The sequence below is a fragment of the Anabrus simplex genome, chromosome 7 (genome assembly GCF_040414725.1).
Source record: "Anabrus simplex isolate iqAnaSimp1 chromosome 7, ASM4041472v1, whole genome shotgun sequence".
NCBI lineage: Eukaryota > Metazoa > Arthropoda > Insecta > Orthoptera > Tettigoniidae > Anabrus > Anabrus simplex.
In genome coordinates, this window is record NC_090271.1 from 233,736,905 (window position 1) to 233,751,906 (window position 15,002).

Here is a 15,002-nt window from a genome sequence, read left to right on the forward strand (position 1 = left end):
TGTTTCTCATCAATAGAAGGAAGTATTCAAACAACCAATGACCAGGTAGAAGAAAACTCCAGTCCCTTCTCCGTTCACAGACAACGAAATAGATTAAGCAGTCGCATCCGTGAAATCAGGAAAAGCAGATGATCTGGATGGTATATTCTTAGAATTTATAATACACCTATGAAAAACGGAAGTAAATGGCATAGAGAATTTTTCACAGATATCTTGCTTAAAGGCCAGATATGAGCAAGATTTGGGTTGGTTTCGGTCCCACAGTTTTGGTAAAAATATACATGGATCACAGACATATAGGTACCGGGCACCTGATCTGCTACTACTCTCCTAACTTTGGTCATTATACCCTAAAAATAAAAGGAAATGGATAATAATTTTATTGTGGCATAATTGCACAGAAATTTTATTTATTGTATCAGTAGCTACAGGCAGTTCTTCTTCTTCTCCCTTTTCTCCTTCTTAACCATCATTCTTAGTGACATGTTCACGGGGATTGGTCTTCATTTTTTCGACCCTGCCCTTAAATAAACATCTAATTGTCCTCTGATCCTGCAATCGTGGTATCTTTTCAGAAAGGACAATTCGCTCCTGACTATATCTTGTTCAGGGAAGATCTTACGTTTCTTTGCCCTCCAAGTAGTCGTATAATGTTCTATTATAATGTTGTTCGTGTTTCTTAGTTTTTAAAAAACTTCCAGATGGAAGGGTGGAATTTTTTATGCCACCCTTCTACTGAATTGCTGGGTCGTTGTTCACTCTATACACTCCATAGTTCCATAGGAAATGGTGGTGGGTGATCTACCAATCAGGCACACCCTATTAATTCCGGAAAGGTGAATCACAACGTTCCAAAGTTTCTTCAATTTTGTTATCCGGCTCCATAGCTAAATGGTTAGCGTACTGGCCTTTGGCCACAGGAGTCCCGGGTTTGATTCCCGGCAGGGTAGGAAATTTTAACCACCATTGGTTAATTTCGCTGGCACTGGGGCTGGGTGTATGTGTCGTCTTCGTCATCATTTCATCTTCATCACGACGCGTAGGTCGCCTACGGGAGTCAAATCCAAAGACCTGAACCTGGCGAACCGAACATGTCTTCGGAAACTCCCGGCACTAAAAGCCATGCGCCATTTCAATTCATTTTTTCAGTTTCGTTCACCAGAACGAAAGGCAAAGCGAAAAGCATGCTTGCTTGTTTGTCTTACGGGAGCTGTCTGCAGCCCCATTGCTCCAGTGCTCCTCCTCTGTGATAGAAGTGAAACAGGCGATCTTCGTATTTGTCAATTCGAAACCCATCATAATTCTTTGAGGCGCCATGCTAAGGTAAATTTGTGAGTCTTGACATAAATACACGTATGTCTTATGACTGGGTGTCATCTGAAATTTTGCGTTACGGAAGTATAACCCTAGCAACCGTGCAGGCTGTGATGTAAGGTATGGATGGTTGGCCAGACAATGTTGCCTAGCAACCGTGCAGGCTGTGATGTAAGGTATGGATGAGTGGCCAGACAATGTTACCTAGCAACCGTGCAGGCTGTGATGTAAGGTATGGATGGTTGGCCAGACAATGTTGCCTAGCAACCATGCAGGCTGTGATGTAAGGTATGGATGAGTGGCCAGACAATGTTACCTAGCAACCATGCAGGCTGTGAGGTAAGGTATGGATGGGTGGCCAGACAATGTTACCTAGCAACCGAACAGGCTGTGATATAAGGTATGGATGGGTGGCCAGACAATGTTGCCTAGCAACCGTGCAGGCTGTGATGTAAGGTACGGATGGTTGGCCAGACAATGTTACCTAGCAACCGTGCAGGCTGTGATGTAAGGTACGGATGGTTGGCCAGACAATGTTGCCTAGCAACCGTGCAGGCTGTGATATAAGGTATGGATGGGTGGCCAGACAATGTTACCTAGCAACCGTGCAGGCTGTGATATAAGGTATGGATGAGTGGCCAGACAATGTTACCTAGCAACCATGCAGGCTGTGATATAAGGTATGGATGAGTGGCCAGACAATGTTACCTAGCAACCATGCAGGCTGTAATGTAAGGTATGGATGAGTGGCCAGACAATGTTACCTAGCAACCATGCAGGCTGTGAGGTAAGGTATGGATGAGTGGCCAGACAATGTTGCCTAGCAACCATGCAGGCTGTGATGTAAGGTATGGATGAGTGGCCAGACAATGTTGCCTAGCAATCGTGCAGGCTGTGATGTAAGGTATGGATGAGTGGCCAGACAATGTTACCTAGCAACCGAACAGGCTGTGATATAAGGTATGGATGGGTGGCCAGACAATGTTGCCTAGCAACCGTGCAGGCTGTGATGTAAGGTACGGATGGTTGGCCAGACAATGTTACCTAGCAACCGTGCAGGCTGTGATGTAAGGTACGGATGGTTGGCCAGACAATGTTGCCTAGCAACCGTGCAGGCTGTGATATAAGGTATGGATGGGTGGCCAGACAATGTTACCTAGCAACCGTGCAGGCTGTGATATAAGGTATGGATGAGTGGCCAGACAATGTTACCTAGCAACCATGCAGGCTGTGATGTAAGGTATGGATGAGTGGCCAGACAATGTTACCTAGCAACCATGCAGGCTGTGAGGTAAGGTATGGATGAGTGGCCAGACAATGTTGCCTAGCAACCATGCAGGCTGTGATGTAAGGTATGGATAGGTGGCCGGACAGTGTTACCTAGCAACCGAACAGGCTGTGATGTAAGGTATGGATAGGTGGCCAGACAATGTTACATAGCAACCGTGCAGGCTAAGTCTTAGGTCTGATGGTCATTTGAAATTAGCAGCTGTTGATGGGTGGTCATGACCGAGAGACATATTTATGATCATTTGATTTTCGCAAAGGGAAGAGTGGCTTCATTACTTTTCCACAATACGCCTATATGTGTCGCGAGGTTTCTTGCCGTTAGAACGGGACCGTGTGATCTTGTACACATCCGTGCCTTTCGGTCAGATAGATGGTTCTGTGAAATCAACTTATCACCCAAATGTTAGTTGTTGCTCCACGTTGGTTTTGATAAGCGAGGAACAGAAAGAAATATATCTCAGGGTAAAGCCCTTTATTATGAAACTTAATTGAATTATTAAATGTGGGATTATTAAATGAAATCTGTGTGCACTGCCAAGCAGGATATTTCGATACGGAAATAATAAATGGGCATTTTAATTCGTGTTGCCACAATGGTTTGATTTATTTTCAACAACCTCATGTAAACTACATACTTTAAGGTATTATGCAGCATGATAACGATTTTGTGAACCATGTAAGGCAGTATAATAGTACAATCTCCTTTGCATCCTTCTCTGCTAACCGTAACCACATTCCAGGATTAGCTCCTTACTGTCTTAAGATTCAGGGAATGATTCATAGGTGCATTTCAGATTTAGTACCTACTGAAAATTGCTGAGCATTATACGGTCAGCTTTATGTGATATATTCAAGTCTTTTCAACAGAATTCGTTGTGAAAATTCTATAAATTTGAAAGGTTCAAAAATGTAATATATATAGTCATAACGGAAGTCTAAGTTTAAAGGCAACTAAATGGTCTTTCAGAGTTCAGTATATTTCCCGTTACTTTTCTTATGCTTCCTGTATCATTTGTTTAGATTTAGTCTCTGTTCGCAGCTACTGCTGTGACGGGCCACCAGTTTTGTTATAATTTACAAACTGAGTTTGTCGTTGGTAGGAGATGTTACATTCAACTGAAACCACATAAACCGAAATAAAGAAACATAACGAAAACAATGGAGGTACCGAAGAAAAAGATCGCGGGACCGAAAAGTCTCATTGACGTAAATGAAAAGTGAGCTTCTTTTAAAATATTGTTAATACCAGGTGTATACATAAGTCTTTCCCGGTTTCACTAAGCAGCGAACAGTACGCAGGATATGAATTTGGCACATACGTCAGTTTGTTCGCCTGACATTAACCTACCAACACACACAAACTCTAGCGTCTGTGTTGTATCGTTCAATGATCATGTCGATGACTGTGCCTGTAAAAGAACATTGCTTTTCTTTTTGAATCAAAATAAAAAAAAATACTGCGGAAAGTCATCGTGTGCTGGCAGAAACATATGGTGAACACGCTCCATCGATTAGAACATGTGAGACATGGTTTCGACTATTTAAAAGTGATGATTTCAATGTGAAAGTCCATGCTTCGTGTTTGGTGGGACCAGAGCGGTATTGTATATTATGAACTCTTGAAGTCCAGCGAAACCGTTAATGCACAACGCTATCGCCAACAAATGATGAATTTAAATTACGCATTGATCGAAAGACGACCGGAATGGGCAAGAAGACATGGCAAAGTGATTTTGTTACACGACAATGCGCCGTCTCACACAGAAAACCAGTGAAAGACACCTTGAAATCGCTTGGATGGGACATCCTTCCGCACCCGCCGTACTGCCCCGACCTGGCGCCATCTATCACCTCTTCGTGTCAATGTGGCACGCGCTCGCAGAGCAGCACTTCAACAGTTTCGAGGAAAATAGTCTGACGAATGGTTTGCCGCAAAAGACAAGCAGTTTTTCTGGCATGGTATTCATAACTTACCTGAAAGATGGGCGAAGTGTGTAGAAGCCGATGGTCAATATTCTGAATAAACAAAACAAAAATTTCCCTTGAATATGTCGTGTTTTGTTTACCATAAAAACCGGAAAAAGCTTACGCATACACTTGGTATATGGAGGAGTGGTTCATATATGGACGATGGAGGAGGGAGACCAAGGAGACGATGATCAGACTTAGTCTTTAATGACAAAATGTGTAGAACTAAACGAGGCCACAGAGCCTGTTCCAAGTAGAGGACTGCGGAAGCTTTTAACTATCTTGAATACGCTTGCAGACTGAACGCCGAAAGGTATAATATTCTATGTTGAAGACTAACTAATGTACTAACCGTCGTATCAAATGCTCGCATTAAAATGTAAAATAACTGTATGGCATCAGCTATCGTGTGCAGGCATTTTAATTTCACACCATTTGGGCTCCCTACGCGTCAATTTCCACGTTATGTTTTACTCTACCAGACGGAAGACTCTGCTGGCGGTCTATGTCTAAGAGGTCCTCCACATCGTACGACACAGTCTCCACCCGCCTGGGATACAGAGTCGGACACTCTACCACTGATACACATAGTCTGCTCGGGATATCACCTTCATGATTAGATGGCACAAGAAAAATTGATTATAGGAAAAACAATAAGGACTTTTGAAATACCACCAGTGCTTTTATTGTTTACATTCAAATATAAGATGATGCGTACAACTCAACAAAGTTATTTATTTGTATTAACAACATGTAGCAACGTTATAAATTATTCAATCGTTGTTTATGCAACTTGTGGGTACATTGATGTTTTAATGAGTTAAGCACGAGGTGCTAGCCTTGAATGTAATTTATACGAGTGCAAAAAAAAAAAAAAAAAAAACCTCACACCGCACAAGTTGCAAACACATCAAGTGTACGGAAAGAAACATTAGCAGTAAAATATCCGTGGCGATGTTGAGATATCTTCAGTAGTATAGCCAGGATCGGCCGATGGAGGGAGGGAGGAGGGGGTTATAGTTACAAAATGCTGATAGAACATAACGAAGGTGCTTGTGCGTGTGCGTACATTCATGACTTGTCATTATAAGGACAGTGATACAAGTGAATTCAGACTGCAGTACACTACAAAATCTTGCATTAAAATACAGAACAATACGATCAAGGTCAACAGTTTTACAGTGATTTTATGTTCAGTTTACAATCTAAAATACAATTTTCTAGGTTTCTTGGAAAATAGATTCAACAGATCTGTTAGTCTTAAAATTATGTCTCTGTATGTTAGTTTAGTTTATTGGCAGGTCCCGTTTACGTTGTTTTTGTAAAATTCCATAAGGTGGGATATTCTAACCCCGTTCCCCTGGCTACGACCCTGGATATCTTCGTTTACGTTGTCATAGTAAGGGTGTAATCTCTGGTCTGATAACTGCGTGTCTGTATTTTGAGGCACATGGAGAAAGCTATGATTTACAATAGGGCATAAACTATCAAGAGAGCACAAATATTAAGATTTATTACATCTGATAGTTGATTTATTGTTCAATACGTAGCCCTCCTTAAAATAATCTAAATAAGGTTATATACAAAGTACAATAAAGTTGTTTAAACATCTTCCTTTCTGATATAGCAATAATAATTCTTATGTTAATGTTTGTCTCCATAGACGAGGTGCCCCCACAGCCATGACGCCTACCGTCCGAGTACGAAGTAGCACCTTTTTCACTGTATTTGAACATGAAGTAATCACTAGCTTCGTGATGTAGGTACATGACAAAGATGAGAGGTTGTGGTAGTAGATGGTGTCCTTGTTACCATTTAGAGGCGAGTGCTGGTAACATCATGGTGACGTGCGGGGACAGCGTGTCGAGCCAGAAGACGGGGTCCTGCCAAGGAGATGATGGCGGCCCCCACAGGAGCTGTCAGTACGATACCCATGACAGCAACCACGAGCACCGTGTGAGCACGAAGTAGCTGCTCGGGCTGCGGAGGGTCCAGGAGTCGGGCCACGTCCAGAGCTACTGGACCCAGAGCTGCCTGCAATCACAAGACGAATAGTTTAAAGGAGCTCAGGCTACTGGACCCAGAGCTGCCTGCAATCACAAGTCGAATAGTTTAAAGGAGCTCAGGCTACTGGACCCAGAGCTGCCTGCAATCACAAGTCGAATAGTTTAAAGGAGCTCAGGCTACTGGACCCAGAGCTGCCTGCAATCACAAGTCGAATGGTTTAAAGGAGCTCAGGCTACTGGACCCAGAGATGCCTGCAATCACAAGACGAATAGTTTAAAGGAGCTCAGGCTACTGGACCCAGAGCTGCCTGCAATCACAAGTCGAATAGTTTAAAGGAGCTCAGGCTACTGGACCCAGAGCTGCCTGCAATCACAAGTCGAATAGTTTAAAGGAGCTCAGTGAACGCTAAAGGTGGCGACGATAAAGTAATATTACATCGTGGCATACTTTTAGATTACTTGAGAACGAAGAATAAACGCGTTCTGAGTGTGACATCTGTGCTTGAGTCCTTCAAATACGGAAATGAACATATTTTCAGAGTTGTTAAAGTTCGTTCAACTCCAACTAGCGGTGCATACCAAGTACAAGAGTCTTTATGATAAGAAATAGATTTTCACGCTGAGAAAGCGGTGTGTTGTACTAGAGAAAGGTCAGCTGTTCTCCTGACTGTTACACACTCCGGTAATTGTAATCATTATCCCATACGGTAGAAACGTCATTTCGCAAACTGAGAAGCCAGAAAATCTACCAGACACTAAAGATTACTTCTAAGCGACTAAGCCATCTTGTATTCCTGAACGATCGTTATGAAGGGAACAACTCTTTCGACATGGATTCTATAGCTAATGACTTTATTTATATGGCAAAGATACTTAACTCAACTTTTATTGTAAACATGAAAAGAAGTTTATACTTTATTACACCAACATGGCCCTGCAATGGAACAATGTGTAATAAATATAAAGCTGTTGAAGTAAATATTCATTGTATGTTTATTTCTTTGTGTGTCGCCTGGTAATTAGGTAAAGAGCCTCTGCTAAGGATCCGAGCTTGTCTGCCCTCTCAACATGACCTTCAAGTTTCAGCCCCAGGAGATCAGCTTCCATTAACTAGAGGCTGCTATGTCATTACAGCATTCCAAGTGCACAAGTCTTTATGATAAGAAATAGGGATGCTTTTCACGTTGAGATAGCGGTGTGTTGTGCCAGAGAAAGGTCGGTTGTTCTCTGGTAATTGTAATCATTATCGGAGTTGCGTAACTATTCTTATGATGCCTTAAGGGGAGTGCAAACGTTTCGATTTTTAGTTGTTTTTTTTTAATGTAAAGTTACTATTTAGAGTTTCCTCTTTAAATTGATGTGTGGTTCATTGATTTTGGATGACGGCAAGCATTTATAAATTTATAAAGTATGTTACTGTAGAAGCCATTTATCCAAATTTCATGAACACTTGTTCAGTTAAGACAAGATATCTCGGGATCTATTTGCTATAGAAGACGGTAATTTATGTTGATTTATAATAAACACCATACTGCATAAGTTGGCTTCATTAGTTGCTATATCACTTCCTATCTGTTTATGTGCTAAGCAAAATTGTAGGAACTACGTTTTGTAAGTGGCATTACAGTATTTTTTTTGCGAATGTTTCCCATTTTATCAGAAACTACTTAAACTATAGCTTAAACTATTTTTATTTGGCTCTAAAATATTATAGTTTGATAATGAATACTTTAAAAAATAAATACATTTAAAAATTTAAGGACTTGATTTTAAAAATCCATATCTTGATTTCTAATAAAGGTAGAACCAATAAAGTACATCAATAAATGTATTAGAAACGACTCTATAACCTATCAATATTGCATTTTGTTGTCTTGGATCGTTCCAGAGAAACCGAGTTGTAAATCTAACATTACCAGGACAGGCCTCTGATGCTCCCATGTGCCAGAAAATGCACGGACACTAGGCTGGAGTATTTGAGTATGTTCCAACATCAGCTGGTTTCAAACCCGTCAGCCTGGACTGAGAAAGTCTGAGCCACGCTGCAAGGTGGGCTCCCGGATGTACAGTTCTACGGCCGGATGCTAGCACAACGCGATATGAGGAATGTGTTCAATGTGGGTGTGAAGAGGAGTCACAAACTCAATCTCGAGCTAGATACAGCTAAAAGTCCACAGCCCAGTTGAAAATAAAACTCTACTGACGAGGAAACTGGATAGTTTCAGTACAAAATTTTGTATCTGTTCTTTCCTTCCAGAAATACAGTTTTCTACATTGCACAACTAGCTCGTGATAGAGTTACAGTTTTGTTAAATGTTCGAACCGAAATTAAAACCGCACAGTTTCGTGGTTACATAGCAATACTCATGGTTTCAGACATGCGTAAACCAACAAAATATTTGTTGGGCCTTCAGATTTCCCGCCAGACAGTTCAAACTTTTAGACATAGCCATCTCTGGTTGATGTTCCAATAATCAGCAAGGAGCAGTGTTTTGCGCTTTTCGAGGGATGCACATGTTTTCAGAAATGTATATGAAGTTGTTAAAATTGATGCATTTACAGTATGATAAAAGAAAAGATGTTGACAAAAATTAATGTTTATGAGTCAGACTACACAAATGTGTAGGCTGTAAAATGATGTAAAAGTTTTTTAAATGTTATTTGCTTTACGTCCCACTAACTACCTTTTAAGGTCTTCGGAGACGCCGAGGTGCCGGAATTTAGTCCCGCAGGAGTTCTTTTACGTGCCAGTAAATCTACCGACACGGGGCTGTCATATTTGAGCACCTTCAAATACCACCGGACTGAGCCAGGATCGAACCTGCCAAGTTGGGGTTAGAAGGCCTGCGCCTTAACCGTCTGAGCCACTAGCCCGGCATGATGTAAAAGAATGTGTTCAATAGTTTTATATATTTCCTGTATGTAGTCATTTTAATTTCCAACATGAAAATATAAAACTCAATCTTTTGTAAAAATGAAAAATGTGCCGTGATGTCTGAAAGGAAGAAGCACCTGAGTTCACTATTATGAGCATTTGGTTATCTGTCTACATGACTTCTCTTCACATCTGAAGCATGAGGCTGTCTCTGGCCGATGAGTGTGCTGGCGTTTGTTCCAAGGGGTCCCGGTCCGATTTCCTGCAGAGTTGGTGATTTTAACTTTGATGGGGTAATTTCTCTCCCCAGAAATTGGGCAGGTGTGCCCTCTTCAACATTAGATTTAATACGAGCTAGGGCCCCATCCTCACAGATCTCGAAAGACTTGCACCAGGCCTTTGCGGAGGCCATACTCACTGTATTATTATTATTATTATTATTATTATTATTATTATTATTATTATTATTATTATTATTATTATTATTATTATTACAAACATGTTTCATTTGTGATGAATAGAGAAATCCAAATATTGGTGTTAGTGGTGATTGTATTGAACTGTATAAGGTTATTCACTCGAAACTTAATAATGCGGGGAAGACGAGGACGGATGACAAAATGGTTCACATCATCTGAGTGATGTCGTGTGGCCTATGGAGGTCTTTCTAGATAACGCCCATGGGCGAGTTGCACGTGTTTGGTGTGTGGGATGAGGGTGAAACCGGGTGTCTATACCTGGCGTACTCCAGTCAAATAACACCAAGTGGTCTGCTCAAGCCTTTAACGACCCCATTAAACGGACGAACCACCATGAACAGTGTCATATGCCCTTACTCCATGTAAGGCCGGCTCCATGGCGAAATGGTAAGCGTGCTGGCCTTTGGTCCAAATGGTCTCGCGTTCGATTCTCGGCCGGGTCGGCGATTTTAACCTCCATTGGTTAATTCGATGGTTCGGGGGCTGGGTGTATGTGCTGTTTTCTTCATTAGATTTCATCACAGGCAGGGCTCCATCCTCACACATATGCAGATCGTCTCTAAGGCGTCAACTCGAAAGACCTGTACCAGGTCTGTTTGGAGACCACACGCCTTTGTTATTTATATAATTACTCCATATGAATCGGGCGAGTTGGTCGTGTGGTTAGGGCCCGTGGCTGTGAACTTACATCCGGGAGATAGTGGATTCGAAGCTCATTGTCGGCAGCCTGAAAGTGGTTTTCCGTGATTTCCCATCTTCACACCAGGCAAATGCTGGGGTTGCACCTTAATTAAAGCCACGGCAGCTTCCTTCCCAATCCTAGGCCTTTCCTATCCCTCCGTCGCCATAAGACCCATCTGTGTCGGTGCAACGTAAAATAAATAGCAAACGAAAAAACTCCATATGAACACTGTGGAAAGGTTTGGGATGGAATTCACGCTCTTGGCACGCAATCTAGTCGTTATCACTTGTGCTACCCCACCGGCCAACATGCTGATGGTAAAATGTTTCCACCAACAGGACTCTAACCACCAGCAACGATACCAAATCTTAAAGATCTGACACTTTAACGGCCATGGACACCAAACAGGCTACTTCATATAAGTGTCACCATCACCAGGATTTAAATCTTCGTGATCAATCCCGTAGCAATCGTGGGACTATCCCATATGTTAACACAAAACTTTTGCAGCATTAAATTGCTGTGTTGAAGAGATGTTGTGTCACCTTTAGCCCAGAATTGTTTTCTAGTTTTATTCACAAAAACGCGAAATCTTTCATTTGTTACAAAATCATATTATTGATGTGCTTGAACCCGTCCGAAACTCTTACTGAATACTTTACTGGTCCGTAGGTTGTATTTTGAAGGTCCAGTGTACGTGTTTAATTCGCTTTGAAGCTTTCTATGTACAGAACGTTCATTGCGACTAAATACTGACAATTTGTTGAGATATAATGAAATTGTTTTTCAGTTGTATAAGGATTTAAATTTGCACGAAAGTTTGTCAAACATTGCAATTCAGCTTGAAATGTAGTGGACAGATTGAATGTATATATCTTCTGCTCTATATTCTTTGAAAGCTAAGAACATAATTTAAGAATTATTTTGGTGCGAAATATTGGGAATGAATTTCAAATTGGTTCAGAATCTCCTCAGGGAGTATTTCGAGTTACGGTACCCTTTAGAATGTAGTGTGAAGATTTTTGAAGTTCTAGCAAAACTTTCGTCTTACGTTTGTAACGTCATGAAGGTTATTCTCTCGCTGGTATCCTGTTAGTCCAAATAATGAGAATTGAAAATCTGTTAAAATGATGTCAGGATGAAGGCCTTTCACAAGAAAATACTTCTCAAAAACTGAACGAAGCCATGTCACCATTTATACGTTTTAGGATGAAGCCGAAGTTTTATCATCTCATTTTTTGAAAAATCGCTATTTTATGAAAACCTACAAATTACTTAATACTCTTCTAAAGTTAAATCCAGTGTAACAGCATAAGTACGTTTTATGATGATGATGATGATGATGATGATGATGATGATGATGATAATGAGCATCGTCAGTATGTTGAAGTGCCTAACATGCAGCTTATTGATCCCAAGTACATTTCAAACATACATCTTGGTAGTAGCAGGGATGAAATAAAAGGGAAATATTTTTCGAAAATTCTGCTCAGATGGGAAATTGTCGTTTACTTTCTAAATAGAATAGTATCACCAAACACCTTACATCAGGTTGTGTATATTTATAACCTTGGTTCAGAACATTTTTTGTATTCCCACATGTGAACTACATTTCCCCAAAGTTTCAGCTTAATAAAGGGAACATTGTAGTGCAAGTGATTGTATTGCTTAACAACTGCTTCACCAAACGGAAAATAATTTGCAATAGCAAACTATCTTGTAGTTTTAATTCAGTACATGAAAACTGTGCAGTATCCTAAAGTGAACAGTTTGGCTTCACTCAAGTGAGACGCCATATGCATCCCCTGAAGTGACAGTGCCATTTATCTCTGTGACGGGAGTTTGAAGTGAGTTTGAACTGAACTCGTACTCACCTGAACAGTGGCCTTTGGGAACCACGCGAAGGCAATGAAGAGCTTCTCTTTCATGGTAAAGGAACCACCGTACGCGACACCAACTGACGCTACCATTCGGAACTGTAAAACAGAACATGAAGACATTATTACAGAGTACAGAGAAGATTTCTATCTGAATATGAATAACCGACTTGAAATAGCATTAGAACCGCACTGTCGAAAATGGTTTTCCATGCTTTCCAGTCTTTACACCAGGTAAAAGCTGGGTCACGGTGGCTTCCTTCCCAGTCCTAGAATTCTCGTAGCAATTATGATATTCCGCCAAAAGTCTACATGCTACTTCATTTACCCTTGTCGTCGACTGCATCGCCACCATATTACCAACACCTCGCACCGCTGCCCGTCATATTAATAAACGCCGCATGCTTCTGCTTCTTCGCTCACCACGTCATCGTCGCGTCACAAATACGTCATCTTCTGTGATCTTCTCGAATATTTTCGTACGTCTCCAGAACCTTCCACATGCCCTGTATATACTGTGACTTTCCATTCTTTCCTCAGTCCAGACTTGACTGTGGTGTATGTGGAGGGCTCAACATCTTCCTGTGCCGCGTGATGGTTACGCCTTATTATCATCCTGCACCCAAGACTTTTTATTTGGAGACACTTGGTGAGCAAAGACATTTTATTATTTGTTGGGACTTATTTTCCTATAAACCTTCAGAATCTGGCGCTTCTCGTCTCTTGTTTCCCCTATGTTTTCATTCCCCTCCCTGAAGAGGAGGGGCGGGCCACCTTGAAGGCCTTCACACTGGCCAGGAGTTTCGGCGGGTTGGGGAAGGGGCAGTGGCATTAGGAAGAGGGTGATTTTAAGTGAGGAAGAGGGAAATGCACGGCGGAACCTTTGGTTTATTTTTCCTGTTTCTTTTCTGTTTATATATATATTCATATGTGGTTTTTAATTTTTTAATACAAGTGCATAATAATAGAGTGACGCATAACATTTGTTTTTTTTGTTTTGTTAATATAGTGCAGACTCATCGATAGTATAATAATAATAATAATAATAATAATAATAATAATAATAATAATAATAATAATAATAATAATAATAATAATAATAATAATAATAATAATAATAATTTGAATACATAAACATTCTTATTAATAGATACACAGTCCGCCTCTGTGGTGTAGTGGTTAGTGTGATTAGCTGCCACCCGCGGGGGCCCGGGTTCGATTCCCGGCTCTGCCACGAAATTTGAAAAGTGGTACGAGGGCTGGAAAGGGGTCCACTCAGCCTAGGGAGGTCAACTGAGTAGAGGTGGGTTCGATTCCCACCTCAGCCATCCTCAAAGTGGTTTTCCGTGGTTTCCCACTTCTCCTCCAGGCAAATGCCGGGATGGTACCTAACTTAAGGCCACGGCCGCTTCCTTCCCTCTTCCTTGTCTATCCCTTCCAATATTCTCATCGCTCCACAAGGCCCCTGTTCAGCATGCAGGTGAGGCCGCCTGGGCGAGGTACTGGTCATTCTCCCCAGTTGTATCCCCGACCAAGAGTCTGAAGCTTCAGGACACTGTCCTTGAGGCGCTAGAGGTGGGATCCCTCGCCGAGTCCGAGGGAAAAGCCGACCCTGGAGGGTAAACAGATGATGATGATGATGATTAATAGATACACATAACTTTTTTATTTAACAAGTACAATATTATATAATATTATATCAACAGCAAGTAAACAAGTATAAGTTAGTAATTAGGGTTATAATATTCTAAATTATTCTCCAATAGGTGCTGAAATAATATATCTTCACTGGCAAGATACCCGTGCTTCGCTACGGTCTTAAACTGAATGTCATTACTCAAAGTCTTACATTTTGGAGAGTCCACTGTCAGCTGAGCCTTTAAAATACGTCCTCAGTTCGTACGTCAAACGGTTTTTTGGGGAATGATTATTTATTTTCTGATCTACCACTAATTTGAACCCCGTACGGAAGAATTTGATAAACCCTACCTTATTTAACTTCTAGGATGTAAAAGCGAACAACCTGTGAAATTTGATTTTGTACGTCGAACAGTAATGGAGGAATGAATACTTTCTAGGGGTGAATGTTTCTAAATATTTATTAACATCCAAGGTGTAGAAGACCACCTTTCATAAAAAAATAATTTCGTGCCTGAAATGGTTTCAGAAGAATGGATCTTGTGGTTTTGAGAGACAACCACCACCTAAACCCCTTAGGGGAGAAATATTTTGAAGTATACAATTTTTTACACCTAGGATATCAAAGAATACCCCTCTCGTAAAATTACAACTTTGTACGTCTCTGAATAATCTCGTTTACTGAGCTAACCTTATTTAACACTTTTGGGGTGGTAAGTCAAAAAATATTTCCTATTTCACTCCTAGGATTTAAAATATATACCGCTATTTGGAATTTTGTCTTCATATGTCAAACCATTTCGGAGGAAGGAATTTGTTTCGCACCTTCTGTTATTTAACACCTAGGATATCATTTAAAATTTTAACTTCACT

The 15,002-nt window shown here is 41.0% G+C and overlaps 1 protein-coding gene across 1 annotated transcript in view; it reads right to left on the reverse strand.

Moving 5' to 3' along the window:
• Window positions 1–5,607: 5,607 nt before the first annotated feature.
• LOC136877068 (sodium/hydrogen exchanger 9B2) overlaps window positions 5,608–15,002 on the reverse strand; it is a 76,944-nt gene continuing 67,549 nt past the window's right edge. Inside the window, exons 9-10 of the mRNA XM_067150885.2 lie at window positions 12,489–12,590; window positions 5,608–6,606 (exon numbers count right to left, since the gene is read on the reverse strand). Coding sequence (XP_067006986.2) covers window positions 6,388–6,606; window positions 12,489–12,590 — 321 coding nt within the window. The 3' untranslated portion in view covers window positions 5,608–6,387. The remainder of the gene's footprint in view (window positions 6,607–12,488; window positions 12,591–15,002) is intronic.